This window comes from Panicum hallii, chromosome 1 (assembly GCF_002211085.1).
Source record: "Panicum hallii strain FIL2 chromosome 1, PHallii_v3.1, whole genome shotgun sequence".
Lineage (NCBI taxonomy): Eukaryota > Viridiplantae > Streptophyta > Magnoliopsida > Poales > Poaceae > Panicum > Panicum hallii.
This window is the reverse complement of record NC_038042.1, coordinates 49,885,424-49,901,689: the sequence shown is the minus strand read 5'-3', so window position 1 is coordinate 49,901,689 and position 16,266 is coordinate 49,885,424. Positions and strand designations below refer to the sequence as shown.

Sequence of the window (16,266 nt, the reverse complement as noted above, 5' to 3'; positions counted from 1 at the left end):
AGCCGAGGCACACCTGCGGCGGAGCTAGCCCCGGCAGCTCGACATGCTGTTACCACTCCGGCAAGGGCGGGTTGCTGGTTGCCCCCCCTCGGCCGCGATGGCCCCTGCGGAGTCTGCTTGCCTAGGAACGGTGTAATTGGACTGTAAATGCAGGCGAATTTTGGTCGGCCAACAGACTGGCATTTACCTGCTGTCCCCCTTCGCCAAGCTCGAGCTTCGCCTTATCCTTCCGTCATCTCTGGCATTTTTTTTAAATAAAGCCGTCATCTCGCATGATACTTACCGATGTGTCTAATTGCTTCAGTGGGTGTTTAGTTAGGGACTAAAGTTCTTGTCATATCAAATTTTTAGATACTAAATAGAAGGATTAAGCATGAGATATTTATAAAATTAATTACACATATGGACGCTAATTCGCGAGATAAATCTATTAAGCCTAATTAATTATCATTAGCACATGTTTATTGTAGCACCATATTGTTAAATCATGAACTAATTATACTTAATAGATTCATCGTGTAAATTAGCCTCCATTTGTGCAATTAGTTTCATATAATCTATATTTAATACTCCTAATTACTCTCTCCGCCCTAGTATATAATGCGTAACCACTTTTTACTCAAGTCCGATAATATAAGGCACGCTCACTCTATACACACGTATATCATATCAATTAATACTAATATTGATAGAAAAATTAAATACATCGTTAACTTTTGAATTAGAGATGGTTACGCCTTATATACTGGAACGGAAGAAGTAATAACCAAACATTCGATAAAACATTAACTAAAATTTAACAAATGGAACCAAAGCACCCCTACGCTACACCCCTGGCGCCGATGGTTGTCGATGTGCAGCTCGTTCAGTCAAAAGACGCGCGGCGACAAAAGGCATAAGCAGCCGGGGTAGCAGTCAAAGGGCTCGATCCCTAAAGCGCTTCCGCTCACATGCTACAGCAGCCGAGCAGCGCTTTCGGTGGCCGGGTCGAGTCACCGAGCACACAGCCGCGAGTGCTTAGGACCACCACCTTCCAGCCAGGCAATGGCAGCGAGGCGAGCGGTCGGCCGGCCATGACTGATCAGAGCTACACGAATCCAGACCGGGAATGGCCGGACGGGAAAGGGAAGCTGGCTGCTCCAGGCCAGGCACCACCGGTCCGCCACTGGCCCGGCCAGCGTCCAGCGTCCACTGCCACCCAGAACCCCAAGTGCAGACTCTACTCAAGTCACTACTCACCCGGCCATGGATTGGACAGTGCACGGACGCATCTGGCCATCAATTCCGAGCCACGCTACCGGCCAAGGATCCGGCGTATGCTCTCTCGTACGGTTACATATCCGCTTAAGGGATGTTTGATATAAAATTTATACCAATTAAAAGAACTAAATACATATAAGCTAATTATAAAACTAATTGCAGAAGCTTAGAACTAATCACGCGATGAATCTACTAAGCGTAATTAATTTATGATTAGAATATATTACTGTAGCATTATATGGACTAATTGTAAATTAATTAGGTTCAGTACATTCGTCTTGCGAATTAGTCTAGAGATTATGCAATTAGTTCCTATTTAATACTTCTAATTAGCATCTAAATGTTCGATGTGATATAACTAAAGTATCTAAATTTCCCATTCCACCTGCTATATGTACGAACAAATTGGAAGGTGATATGAACTAGAAGATCCATCGACAGTCCCTTAGATCCACCTACAGTAGTGATTGCTTGCAAGCATATGACGGCAGTACGTCACTTGCATTTTCGTCCATAAAACTACTAGTACAGCCTTACCTTGGCAATATGTGCAAGGAAATACATGGCGGCATGAGTCTTTTTTTTTTTAAAAAAAAGTGTTTTTAGCAAGGGTTCATTGTCTCCTCCGAAGGTTTGGCAAAATTCCTATGGAACTTTCGTTCTGCAAATAGAGTAAGTCATAGGAGATAACACACGCCTATCACAAAGAAAGTATTCGGCCCATCCGCAATGCTGATACAATATATGCAAAAAAAACTACTTAATCACTCCTCCAAAAATTCTTATATTCTAAATGGTCCTAGTGTTAAAAATACTACCGTGTTCGAAGTGGTCCTAGTGTTCAAGCCTCATGAAAGAGGAGATGCACCTAAAAAAGGGAAAAAGAATAAAAAAAGACAGCGTAGTCCAAGGCGCCGGTCAAAGAAGCATTCAAAATGGATTGCACTCGGAGGAATAAACAAGAATACTTTGAACAGGCCCTGCATTGACCGGTTTTTCTGCAGTTCCCGGATGGATGAAATAACCACCGGCCTACGACAGGGGCTAGATGCCCTGCACCCCATTCATTTTTTTTTACACGACACAGGAGACGATTAGAGTTACTAGGCACAGAGCTAGGTAAGCAAATTAGCAGCAGGATTAGGCTAATCAACGCAATTAAGCTAGGACGCAGCCCAGTAATCAATCGGCGGATCATCAATCAGCGGGAATTCGCGAGCGGACTGATCGATCGAGTCAGGACGAGTCGAACTTGTAGTACTTGTCGACGGCGGCGACGACGTCCCAGGTGCAGCTGAGCCCCTTGGGGAAGACGACGAGGTCGCCGGCGCCGAACTCCACGCACTCCGACGACCCCTTGATGTGCGCCCGCACCTTGCCCTTGAGCAGGTAGCACGTCTGCCGCGCGTCGAACTTCACCGGGAACTTCCCCGTCGGGCAACCCCACCTGCGCACGCGGCGGCCGCGCTTACGGCGATCAGGAAACGGAGGCAGGGAGAGGCAAGAAACGGGCAGTGTGATCGACCGGCGGCGGTGTTACTCACTTGGGCCAGGACCTGACGCCGAGCTGGAGCAGGCGGGACTCCGGCGGGTTGCGCTCCACGGCGATGGAGAGGCCGCCGGGAGGGTCGGTGTCCATGCTGTCCGGGTTCGAGCCCGAGGCGGCCATGGGCGGGCGAGGCAGCGCTGGAGCCTGGAGGAGATCGACGGAGAATGGCGGCTCCGGGAGCAGCAGTTATGGAGAGGCTGTGCTAGTTTGGTAGGGGTTGAGGGGTGAGGTGGTAGTGGGAAGGAGGCTCGCCAAGGGCAGTTGGAGTGGTGCCTGTCGGCCAGTATTAACCCGGGGAGAAGGGATCTTTTTCTGTTCTCGTTTATAAAGGGCGTGACGAATAGTTTATTGTTTCTTTTTATGCATGTGTGTAACCGAAGTGGATCGCAAATGTAGAGTTTAGAAAGCGTGGTAATTGTAGAGTTCTTTTTATAAAAAGAACACTATATTTACTGTATACACGGCGGTTTTTAAATGAGCAAACAGTTGGTGACTGTTGTTGACTAAAGCAATGGTACACGTCACGGAAAATAAAAATAAGAAACTGTGCTGATGAGGTATGTAATTGTGACAGACAGCGATCCAAATAATTGACACCAAGTATTCAACCAGCAAGAGTGTGAGTACCTTTTTAAACTTCGTATTAATGACGAAAAAGCCACAGCAGTAAGTTGGGAGCAATATATGAACAAAGCATGAGTTTTGTCTCCCATCCTCCAAGGACCAAATGAACCATCCAAAATCGAGCAAATGACCAGATATCTTCGCCGGAAACCCACAACTCAAGCATAAACCCTAAAACAATCCCATTTAGAAGAATAAAACATTGGTCTCACACTTTTTTCCAAGTCACGAATAACCTTCAGAGTGGCATGGTAGCACACTCCCATTTTGGAGAGCTGTGCCAACCAATTTTAAACTTCGAAAAAGGAAAAAGCAAACATAGATTTCCTATTTTCTGCCCAACCACTGTAGATGTTCTGCGAGAGCACTGTGGGAGTGCCTAGCCGCAGCGTGGAAGGCATGCTTGCCTAGAAGCGAGATATTTTATCAGCTCGCAAGCCCGGAGTCAAGAAAGGAGAGGTGAATATGAGGTTGGAAAGCAACCACACGAGCGCGACCGATCGAGAGAGCAGCCAAATCCACCGACCACCACACGACGCGGTCAACACAACTCACACACACACACACACACACACAACTCGTGAGCCACAGCGCACGCCCACACGAGACGAGCGGGCCACGACGAGGAAGGCCCGGGACCCCCCCCCGTGTCCGTCCCTATCCGTTCGTCCGCCCCCGCCCCTCCCGTTCGGCCGACGTGGCGGCCGGTGGGGCCGGGCCAGCAGCTGACCAGGCGCTTGACCGCCCGGCGCGACAGGGATCCCACGTGACGGCCCCGCGTGTGGCCCGCCCTCCACCGGTCCCTTTCGTCACACACCCCGCCCGGGGGGACACGTGCGGTGAGGCGCGATCGGACGGCACGCGCCGGCCCTGGGAGTGGGGTAGGGCGCGGCCGCGGCCGCAGGGCGACGACGGGCGCGAAAGCCGGCGGAGGGAGGGCGCGGGCACCGGCACGACCCGCATCCCTTGGTCGTACGGCGCCGTGCCACCCTCCCAAACATGTGGGGGCGCCAGTGGCCGGCCGACGCGTGTCCCGCGCGCCGGGAGGAGGAGCCGGATCTTTGCGCGGCTTCACGAGGGGGGCTGACGAGCTCAGAAATCCCGAGACGATCCCGTTGCCGTGCGGGATAGATGGCGATGGGATCGAGCAAACGACAGCTATCACCTTCGCCATGTAGTAGGCATCGTGGACACTTCACATGGGCCTCGGTGGTCTCTTTGCCTCTTCCTTGGCTTGATGCTGGTCACTGCTAGTCAATTCTGTTCTCACGTCTGTCATGTAGCATCGTGTTCTTGATCTGACAGAAACGCGCGAAACTAACAGCGCGATTGGTTCGGGGATCGAGTTCATCCGGCATGGGATGGTCACTCGTCCACTCTCGTTCGGCGTTTTCTCACGAACGAAAGCGTCCTGCCGATTTGCCCTGCTGTTGGCAAAGCACTGCAAATTTGCACGTCATCTTCTCGAAGGAAAGCTGGCAGAGTAAACTTTCAGTATAAGTAGATCCTTCTGATGATAGAGGAGCATAGGCTCGGGCATAGAAGGAAACAATACACGAACTGTCATACGAGAACAAAGTAAGAGACACAATCTCGCACATCAATCTGGGAAACATACAAAAATATAAACATACACAAATACGAAGACTAAGAAATACACAGAATCTCACATATGAAACGATCATATTCAACGTTTTAGATCCCGTTCGGTTCCGTAGGGCTAAACTTTAGCCCTACCACATCAAAGAGAATCTTATTATTTAGAAATATTAAATAAAATTTGTTTATAATATTTTTTACACAGATGAGTGCTAATTCGCGAAATGAATTTAATGAGCCTAATTAATCTGTAATTTGCAACAATGATACTACAGTAACCATCCGCTAATTATGTATTAATATACCTTATTAGATTTATCTTGTGAATCAGCCCAGTTGGTTTTATAGTTTTATAATTAGATTTTATTTAATATTTCTAAATGACAAGATTTTTTTTATGTGACACGGAAAGTTTAGCTCTCCAGAGCCAAACACCCCCTTAGCATAAAACAATGGCCATAAATATGAAGTCCAAGTTTCAAGAATGTTGATGGGATACTACAGTCCCTACCACTTATGGCCGTTCCCTGACTGATCCTAGATAAATTGACAAGGGGTAAACTACCGGCTGGAGCTTGTGCAATATGCTTCAATCACGTCTAGCAAAATGAAACTGGACGTAAGCTGAAGTTAAGATACCACTGTACAGCTTAACAAATATCAGGCAAACACACCATAAAAAACTTGCAACAGCTTGCTAGACTCTGCAACTGTTTATATTGACAAGCAAAATGCAAAGCCATAGCCAGATTTGTTGACACCCTACAAAACCATGGTAGTTATAGTTGCTAATTTGTGACCACCTAATTTTGATTAACAAACTTCTAGAAGAAAATGTAACAGACAATGACTGGTTGCAGGGTATCAGATAAGAACAAACTACCAGAAAGAACTTTGACTATGTTGCAACAAAAGTCTATCGACACAACTGAACCCCAAATTAACCTCTCTTGAAGAAAAATTGGCAGGGCAAACCATGCATCATCCAGCAGTTACAAACATAAAAAGCCTACTAGGCACGAGTTCTAAGATGCAAATTTTTCATTACCTCCATATTACTGACAATTGCAAAGTATAATCAGATAGGTTCGGTTATCAACACACAAAATCTCAAATGTGAAAATCAAGAAACATACAGTCTTGCGTTATCTGACACCACTTCAGTTGTCTCATAAACGAGAAAACAAGAACTTACAGCCAAAATCAGAACTGCAATCAAGTTTCAGAATAAAAAAATATATGTTATAATTCACACAGTTTATGGTGACTGATTCCATTGACTAGGGACAGACTATGAGACAGAGTTAGCAATATGTCGTGATCATGTCTAGCAAAATACTACCGAACATCAGCTGAAATTAAAGAGATATACAGCTTAACAGATATGGGACAGACTCTAACACCAAAAACTTAAAAACAGCTTAGGGCCTGTTTGAGAGCACTCCACTCCAACTCCACCGTGGGGTAGCTCCACCATAGAGTTGGGGTAAGAAAATAAGGTGTTTGGCTTTAGAGATTGCTCCAGCTCTAGAAACAAGATGATTTCACAAGAAATGTCTATTGTGCCCATGTGTCGAAGGACCCACACATGAAAGCTCACTGCATGCCCTACAACTTCCTACCAGTAGTTGTCATACAAATTGAAAACCATGATGATACTAATGCTAATTTGAACAAGGCATGCCCTCTCCGATTTCTTAAGCAAAACTTCAAGAAAATCTACATAGGGATGACTGATTCCAGGGCATTAAGGACAAAGTTTCAGAAGGAACATGCCATATGTTGCAACAAAGCCTATTGACACAACTGCACAAAGGCTAAAGTTATCAAAACAAAACACTGGTTAACATGCAGGAAATGAATCAAACGCAGGAGACAACAAACCTCGCTGGAAAAGTTTCAGATGGAACTTGCGATATGTCGTGACAAAGCCTTTCAATATAACTGAAACAGCTAAAGTTATCAAAATGCAGGTTAACAGAAGTTAGGACAAAATTCAGATGTAAATTTTGGTGTTGCAGTTGTTTTATATTGGTGTGGTGAAAAAAGGTGCAGCAAGATTATTAGGCTCTTGTGCTTATTTCATTCCCTGCATCTCTACCGGTGCCTGTGATTGTAGTTGGGAACAATTATAGTGCTTATGCTAAATAAAGTTTCTAACCAGCAGGTTAAAATACTTCCCTACCAGTGCTAAATTTGCATGCAGGAGCCAATACCGATTAACCAAAGGTATGTACAAATTGTCATAGCCAATTCAATTCCTCATAAACTATGAATTTCAACACAAAATGTGAAATAGCCCAAATTTTCTAGGGTAAACAGCCTACAGCAAAGCATGGATATCCTTCCAGGAACGGATATAGATACTGAAACGACAGATACCTCAACCGAGACTTCAATAGATCAAAGCGATCAAGCCAAAAATACCAACAAAGACGAGCAAGAACAAATGCACAATGATCCGCGAACGACGCGGCAGAAAGGTGCCTAGATTGATCCCAAATAGTCTCCAGATGTCTCGAACGGGTCTCAACCGATATGCTAATCAAAAGATCCCATCAGGATATCGACAGAACATGACAGACAGATCCCTAGCTTCCATCGGATCGCGACCGACGAACGGCCCCCCAATTCCCCAGCCGCGCGGCCGCCGCGGCGGGTCCCTCAGGCGATGTCGGCGTCGTCAAAGTCGGCGCCGTCGAAGCTGTTGTAGAACCCGGCGAAATGGAGGGGCCCGCGCGCGTCGCCGGCGCCGCGGCCCCCGCGGTGCGGGGCGAGCAGCATGTCCCCCTCGCCGTCGTCCTCGTCGAGGAAGCCGGCCCCCGCGGCGCCGAGCGGCGAGTCGTCGATGTCCATGAGCGTCGAGATGGCGTCGTCGTCCATGGGGTGGCGCGGGCGGAAGATGTGGGCGGCGGCGGCGGGGGAGAGGCTAGGGTTCTGGCGGTGGTGGCGGTGCTGCGGCTGGAGGTGGGGGTGGGGCGGGACCGGGGTTGGGCCCCGCGCGCTGCGGGACCTGTGGTGGTGGCGACGCGACTCCATGCCGGCCCTTCCTGCGGCTGATATTTCGACGCGCGGATCTGGAGATTGGTGCGATCCGGCCAAGGCCACCGGAGTATTTTATATCGGTTTATTAACAGAGTCCAATTACGTCTTGGTTAGGACGTGATTAGTCGTCCTCTAGCTTGGGTTAGACCCACACGTCAGTCAGCAAGAACACCATCACCCGCATGCTACTGGCCGGGCTTGACCTAGCCTGGACCCAGCCAGCGCCCGGGCCCTGCCTCTGGCTACGGAGCACAACCAATCATGCCACTGGATTGGAGAGAGATGCTGCAATCACCTGTGACCTGCGAGAAATCTAGTAAACTCTTGTGCCCTCAGGAGGACACGCTCCTCTGGCAAATCGAGACTCGCCGTCCTGCGACCGCCGGGAACTGGGAATTCTGGACACCGCAAAAAGGATTGTCGAGAGAGTGCATTGTGGAATGCAACTCGCGAGATCAGAAAACCAGGGTCACGTGCAGAGTTGTGACTCGGTATCGTGATCACACGGTTACCTAGCAAGAAGGTACTAACGGTTTACGACACTGGGAGCTAAGATAGCTGTAACGCGACCATTAGGTAGTAGCTGATGGAAAACACGGCGTTGCTGCACAGACCGCACAATGCTAGCGATAAAAAAAAAGAAAAGAAAAATCCTCCGCTGCATTCCGTCCGAGAACGGTCCAAGCGGTCGTTCCCTTTTCTTTCCTTTTCCTTTCTCCGCGCACTCTCGGCTTCTCTTTGCTAGCGCGCGAGTCGGCGCCGGGCCAAGACCGGGCGAGCGGCCACACTTGGACAGGGCGGGCCCACTTCAATTCAAGGCTACCCAACTGAATACCCATTGTTTTTGGTAAAAAAATGTAAATATAGCATATCCTATGTACTCGTATATGATTCAAAAAGACGAAAATAGCACAACATCGTTATGTTCCTAGAGTCTCAAACTCTCTTTCAGCCCCAAAACGTAGCAGCCCATCTTCCTCCTCCCGATCCGACGGCCCATAAATGGGCCCATCGGCAGTCAGCCGGGCCTCCCTGGTCTGACCGAGCCGAGCCCGAGTGCTCTCAGGCTCCCCGCCACCCCTGCTGCCTGCCCACTCGTCCACGGTCCTCCTCCCGACCGAACCCTTGGCGGCGCGGCCAGGTTGCCGGCGACTCGGCGAGGCAGTGACGAGTGAGCTGCGAGCGGCCCGCATCACCGCACCCCGCACTTCCGCAGGCGCTCCGAGGTGGACGGCCGAGCGCTAGGCGCCCCGTGGCGGCAGGCGCGGCTCCGGCGACGCTGCGACGGCCGACGGGCGAGGAGCGCCGAGCCCGTGAACCACCAAGGTGAGGAATTGGGAATTTGTTCATGTTTTTGAAAATCTGTCATAGTAATTTTGCAAATACTTGTAGTTGTAATTTGTCCATGTTTTTTGAAAATCGGTCATAGAATTTTGCAAATACATGTGATCGTAGCTGTAATTTGTTCATGTTTTTCGAAAATCCGTCATGGCAATTATGTGCTATGGGCTGTAAAAAAAAACCACCCTTTAAATTTTTTTTGAATACCCATACCTCAAATCCTTGGCCCGCCCAGCGTACTACAACCTGACCATGATTCTGTAGCCTTAAGGGAGCTCTTGTGCATTCGTATTATTGATATTTTCCTTACCCCTTCTTCCTATCTGAATCACAGTGTGTATGATGCTTCTTTCTAAGTATGTTTTGTTTGATTGTACAGTCATGCCATGACTTCTCTTTTGAGGATTTAGAGTTCACAATGATATCCCGCTAGCATTATGCTCTTCAACTTGCCGAAAGCAGCAAAAAGAATTGGAGTAAAGTTCCTATCAGTTGCAAGTGCAGAATGCTTTGGTCAAGATATCTCCCCGATGCATTTCGCATCCCTGTTAAAGGAATGCAGGTCTGTGAATACAGTTCGTCAAATTCACCAGAAGATAATTGCTTCGGGTCTTCTTTCTTGTCCAGCATCGTTGCTGTCAGTGTCACTTCCACCGCTTCCATCACATTCATATGTATCACCAAAATCTTTGGGTACTGGTGTTGTAGCTTCTTATCTTTCTTGTGGTGCTACAAGCGATGCTCTTTCAGTGTTGGAGCGTGTCACACCATCACCAGCCGTATGGTGGAATCTACTCATACGAGAACATATCAAGGAAGGCCGCCTTGACAGGGCAATTGGTGTGTCTTGCCGCATGTTGCGTGCTGGAACTCGGCCAGACCATTTTACTCTGCCATATACACTAAAAGCATGTGGAGAGCTACCTTCATACCGTTGTGGTAGCACATTCCATGGACTCATATGTTGCAATGGATTTGAGTCAAATGTCTTTGTATGCAATGCTTTGGTGGCAATGTATGCACGCTGTGGTTCTTTGGATGATGCCAGTCTGGTGTTTGATGAAATAACTTGGAGGGGAATTGATGATGTTATCTCATGGAATTCAATTGTTGCTGCTCATGTTAAGGGTAATAATCCATGGACTGCATTAGACCTTTTTTCAAAGATGGCAATGGTTGTCCATGAGAAAGCTACAAATGATAGGTCAGATATCGTTAGCATTGTCAACATTCTTCCTGCATGTGCTTCTCTAAAGGCATTGCCTCAAACTAAAGAAATTCACGGCTATGCCATTCGAAATGGCACATTTCCAGATGCTTTTGTATGCAATTCCCTGATTGATACCTACGCAAAGTGCCGGTCAATGGAGGATGCAGTAAAGATTTTCAATACAATGGAATTCAAAGATGTGGTTTCTTGGAATGCAATGGTTACTGGGTACTCCCAAAATGGAGACTTTGAGGCAGCCTTTAAGATTTTCAAGAATATGCGCAAAGAAAATATCCCACTAGATGTGATAACATGGAGTGCTGTAATTTCAGGGTATGCTCAGAGGGGATGTGGCCAAGAGGCCCTTGACGCTTTCCGGCAAATGCTTATTTATGGACCAGAGCCAAATTCTATCACAATCATCTCTCTGTTGTCTGCCTGCGCTTCCTTGGGAGCATTGTCTCAGGGTATGGAAACTCATGCATATTCTCTGAAGAAATGCCTTCTACTCTTGGATAATCATTTTGGTGGTGATGGAGATGGTGAGGATCTAATGGTGCACAATGCATTGATAGATATGTACTCAAAGTGCAGAAGCTTCAAAGCTGCACGTTCCATATTTGATTACCTACCTCGAAAGGAACGCAATGTGGTGACTTGGACTGTCATGATTGGTGGGTATGCGCAATACGGGGACTCAAATGATGCACTCAAGCTTTTCTCGGAGATGATTTCGAAACCATATGCAGTTGCTCCAAATGCTTACACAATTTCCTGCATTTTGATGGCCTGTGCACATTTGGCTGCTCTTCGTGTGGGTAAGCAGATTCATGCTTATGTCACCCGCCACCATCAGTATGAAGCATCTATGTACTTCGTGGCAAACTGCCTTATTGATATGTACTCAAAGTGTGGTGATGTTGATACTGCTAGAAATGTATTTGATAGCATGCCTAAAAGGAATGAAGTATCTTGGACTTCAATGATGTCAGGATATGGAATGCATGGTCGTGGTACTGAGGTCGTGGACATATTTGAGAAAATGCAAAAGTCAGGCTTTGTTCCTGATGATATTTGCTTCCTGGTTCTTCTTTACGCTTGCAGCCATTCAGGCATGGTTGATCAGGGCTTGGATTACTTCGATAGCATGCGTAAAGATTATGGTGTAGTTGCCAGTGCAGAGCATTATGCTTGTGTTATTGACTTGCTGGCTCGCTCTGGGAGATTAGATAAGGCATGGAAAACAGTTCAGGAAATGCCAATGGAGCCTACTGCAGTAATCTGGGTCGCATTACTTAGTGCCTGTAGAGTACATTCAAATGTGGAACTTGCTGAATATGCTCTGAACAAACTAGTTGATATGAAAGCAGAGAACGATGGATCCTACACACTGATCTCCAACATATACGCCACGGCAAGGCGGTGGAAAGATGTAGCAAGAATCAGACAACTGATGAAGAAATCAGGGATTAAGAAGAGGCCAGGATGCAGCTGGGTCCAGAGTAAGAAAGGTGCTGCGTCTTTCTTTGTTGGAGATCGTTCACACCCTCTATCTCCAGAGATATATGCTCTTTTAGAGAGACTAATAGACCGCATCAAGGCTATGGGTTATGTCCCTGAGACAGACTTCGCATTGCACGATGTCGATGAGGAGGAGAAAAATAACCTTCTTGCTGAACACAGTGAGAAGCTTGCTCTCGCATATGGCCTCCTCACGACTTCCCCTGGTTGTCCCATACGAATCACAAAGAACCTGCGTGTCTGTGGCGATTGTCACAGTGCATTCACTTACATATCGAAGATTGTTGACCATGAGATCATAGTGCGAGACTCCAGTCGCTTCCATCATTTCAAGAATGGCTCTTGCTCCTGTGGTAACTATTGGTGATATGATGATAACTCGTTCTGTGAAAGCAGTTGGTGAGGAAGAAATTCTAATTATTTCCCATAGAAAAAAGCACTAATGTGATGATGACTGTTCTCAAAAGGATTAATGGTTTCATGATCTTTGTCATACTGATTCACCGCTCCAGAAAACTGAGTCACAGAATTCGACCATTGTTTTGCTGTGGTTCTGTGAGATGTCAGCTGCACTGGTGTTCACATTATTTGTCCTTTTTTTTCATGTCTTATGCTGATTTTTTTCTTTTCAGTGCAGGCTTCTCAGCTTCTGATGATATTCAGTCCCAGAATCAGATTTAGCTTACTGATACTATTTATCTTTAAAATCAATTATAACCTCAAGTTCCTATATGTTCAATCGTCATGTTAACTCTTGCTCTGCATTGCTCTCAAGTGCAATTCTTGCATAGGTATAGCCTTATCTTGGGAAACTCAATTTATTGATTGTGTTTGCATTTTCATTTCTGTGCAAACTACATATATTTCGTACGCATTCTTGATTACCTTTTTGTCCAGTCGTTGTCTCGGGCTCTCGGCTCTGATAGGGAGTCCAAATCAAATTGGCTCTCCACTTTTGAGCATATAACAAACTTTCTCATATTAGATTTTTCATGTGCATAAGCAGATGCTAGGTTGCAATTGCGCGTGTAAGACCCAATGTGGTACTTGAAAGTGAGTTGCTTATATTAATGTTATTAGCCCATGGCTGTAAGTGACTTAATTGGTTCAAAGAAACCGGTTATTCAGTGCCATATATCAGCTTGATTGCAGATCTGCTTGGCTGCAGCATCTAATGTGGCACCCATTTGTTTGTCTTCCTGAAATTATCTGCAGGTTTTGAGCAGGCTGTGGCCCATGCATAGATTGTTGCTCCATTTCTGTGAGTGCAGGGATTGTAATCGACAAGTGCTTTGGGGTTTACACAAATCATGAACTAATGCTTGCAAACTTGGCTTAGTGGTTTCGATTCAGCTGTCTGATTCTGAGCACATTCATTATTAGACTCTGTACATGTTTGCAGCAAGCCGGAGTGGCTTCTGAGCGGTCTCTTCAACACTACTGTACATGCACCAAATTATTATATTTTCATGCTAATATGGTACTCCTTCGTTCCAAATTATATTTTGTTTTGGCAAATCTAGATATATAAGCTTTTTGTTACGTATTTAGATACAATCTACGTTTAGGCATATAGCAAAATTTTAGATTTGTTAAAATGATCTATAATTTGGAACGGAGGTAGTATTTTTCACCTTAACCAAATGCGCTGAAGAAACTCTAACTCCAAGCAAACAAGCAGTGCTGCTGCTTCCCAAGACCGCGCTCAGGGAATATGGGGAGTCACGGCCGAAGGCATTCTTGGGGAGGACCATGGCAGTGGCTTCTTCACTCCCCTCCTATCCAGCGCTAGTACCTGGTACGTGCGTGCGTCCTGTGCGCGTGAATGAACGTCCACCCGGCCCGGGCACACGCACATGCGTGCGGGTCAGCGCGCGGCGCAACCAAGACGACCGCGCGCACATGGGTGGGTGCGCGACGCGACTGCGCGAGCGGCCGGTACCTGCCAGCAGAAATCAATGGCACAGGGTCCTCAAAAAGTTTCTCGTCCACGTAGGCTACCAGGCAGCTCTCTCTCTCTCTCTCTCGCAGCCGCGCGCGCTCCCTCCAATCACCGCCAGCCAGATCAGCGACGGCGAGGCTTCGCCGACAACCGGGTTGCACGCACGGGATGGCCGCGCCGGACGGCGGGTGCCGCCGTGCGAGCGCGACGGCTCCTCCATCTCCGGCCGACCGTGTCCGTGGAAGCAAGCGAGCGCCGCGCGGGCCGCCGGGCCTCCTCGCCTGACGCCGTTTTCGAGGGGAGGAAAGTGCCCCGTGCTTTTTCGAGGGAAAAAAAGTCAGCCCCGAAAGCGGGGGCCTCCTTTTCGCCCGCGCCCCCGCGTGGCTTTCCGTGGTGGTGGGGGAGCAGTGGCCGCGCACGGCGGACGCCGCTCGCCGCGCCGTCCCATCCATCATCGTGCTCGCCTTTCCCCGGCCTGGCCGACGAACAGCATCAACCCGCACGCGGGCACGCCGCCGCCGCAGGCGCGCGGCAGCCTGCAGAGCTGCGCTGCAGGCGGCGGCCGGCCGGTGATCTCAAGCCTGCCTGCCTGCTTTGATCGTGCCTGCCAGGGAGACACCCGGCCCGGGCACGGGCAGGGTGGCAGCCACCGTGGGCGGGGACACGGGCACGAGCGCTCGATCGCAAGAGGTCGCGGCGTCTACGTGCCGTGCGTCGTGGCTCCGGTTGTTCGATAGCGGCGCGTACGGAATCAATCTGCTCGTGGCTTTTCGCGGGCTATGATGATTCCTTCTCCGGACCGAACCGTCTTGCTGCCGTGGAGCGTGGAGCGGAGCAGCGTCGAGCGTGTGCGGGTTGCCCTGGCCTCGAGCGACCATGCCATTCTTGGTCTGAGTGCTGCTCGGTGTCTACGTGCTCCCGTTTGGGTCGGGACGACGAGCCGGTTTAAACTCATGCTTGGACGCTACCCCTCGATCCAACATGCTGTAGTCCAGAAATATAGCCGATTCACCCGCAAAAAAAAAGGAAATATAGTCGACAAAAAGTGGAGGTAACCATGCCTTGCCAGTCATTTCTTTACGGACTAACGAGTGCCTGACCAAATCAGACTATCAGAGCATAAGCACCATACTCCTATCAGACTATCAGTATCTGGTTTCAGGGCTAAAGACACACAGTAGCTGGTCAAACCATCCGGATGTATCACGCTCTCATTTTAATTTCTTTTTTTAAATAAAACATTTTAATTTCCAATCTCGAACCATTCGATCGGCCATAACCAAAGGATTGACCCCATTCCATCCAGCAGCAGCAGCAGCAGGATGAGCCGCCCCGGCCAAAAAAAGCTACCTGATCGATGCAACTTTCAGCAGTCTTCTGTAATAAACTCACCCCCAAAGAATCTGGATCCCCCTCCCTGCCTGACATAAAGCTCGCGCCACTTTATGGGCAGAGACCGGAAAGCAACGGCACTATGCTCGAAGCCCCAGCAGCCCCGCTGCTCCTACCCGGCTACCCCCACTAATCTAGACGCTTAAGCCATGATCCCCTGCAGCGTCCATCACCGTGGCGCAGATCGCGCGCACGCGACGCGACCTCGCCCGCCATTGCGCTGTCAGGTCAGGCAGGGCGCCCTTTCCGCCGTCGCGTCGCCGTCCCGGCGATGCCAGGTCAGGGCGTCAGGCCGGGGTGGCCGAAAGGGTTGGAGGAGAGGAGAGCAACCGGGGCGTTTGGGCGCGGGGATTTCGCCGTGCGCCGAGGATTCCTCGTGCGCGCGCGGGGGTCATGGGAAGGGATCTCGGGCGGGCTCCGGATCTTCTTCACGTGCCGGATCGCGTCCGGCCGCATGGGCAGCGGATTCGTATCGCGCGCTGACCGCCTGGTGGCACAGCGCCGCGAAGCTGCCGGCAAGCGAGCATAAAACTAGTTGAAACGCCCATGCCTAGCGAGATGTCTAGGCATGGAGTATTTTGAAGAAGTGTTTTCGTTCTGCGACCCGTGATCATTGGAAAATGATTTGACTCGTCAGCTTAACCATTTTCAGTCCTACTACTAATCAAACGGACCCAATTAGTCGCAGTACACGTGGTTGGTACTAGTTCATCTGAACCTGCAGATCGCTAGGAAATTCTAGTGCACGAGTTCGCCAGTGGCTTTGCCTCTTCGCTAGTGCTC

At 48.7% G+C, this 16,266-nt stretch overlaps 3 protein-coding genes across 4 annotated transcripts; 1 reads left to right on the top strand and 2 right to left on the bottom strand.

Moving 5' to 3' along the window:
* Positions 1-2,178: 2,178 nt before the first annotated feature.
* On the bottom strand, positions 2,179-3,111 carry LOC112899803. The gene is made up of 2 exons (XM_025968415.1): positions 2,805-3,111; positions 2,179-2,707 (listed from the first exon to the last, which is right to left on the bottom strand). The coding sequence occupies exons 1-2, from the start codon at positions 2,927-2,929 to the stop codon at positions 2,497-2,499; spliced, it is 336 nt and encodes a 111-aa protein (XP_025824200.1). The 5' UTR covers positions 2,930-3,111; the 3' UTR covers positions 2,179-2,496.
* A 4,300-nt stretch (positions 3,112-7,411) lies between these two features.
* Positions 7,412-8,093, bottom strand: LOC112902181. The gene has a single exon (XM_025971118.1). It carries the CDS (start codon positions 8,069-8,071, stop codon positions 7,697-7,699), a length of 375 nt encoding a protein of 124 aa, XP_025826903.1. The 5' UTR covers positions 8,072-8,093; the 3' UTR covers positions 7,412-7,696.
* A 1,059-nt stretch (positions 8,094-9,152) lies between these two features.
* On the top strand, positions 9,153-12,638 carry LOC112894825 (pentatricopeptide repeat-containing protein At5g16860). Of its 2 annotated transcripts, none has more exons than XM_025962648.1 (2): positions 9,153-9,403; positions 9,798-12,638. In XM_025962648.1, exon 2 carries the CDS (start codon positions 9,856-9,858, stop codon positions 12,514-12,516), a length of 2,661 nt encoding a protein of 886 aa, XP_025818433.1. In that variant the 5' UTR covers positions 9,153-9,403; positions 9,798-9,855; the 3' UTR covers positions 12,517-12,638. The 2 variants fall into 2 exon arrangements, with proteins under 2 accessions (XP_025818433.1, XP_025818441.1); XM_025962656.1 differs by having other exon boundaries at positions 9,156-9,403; positions 10,961-12,638.
* Positions 12,639-16,266: the final 3,628 nt, after the last annotated feature.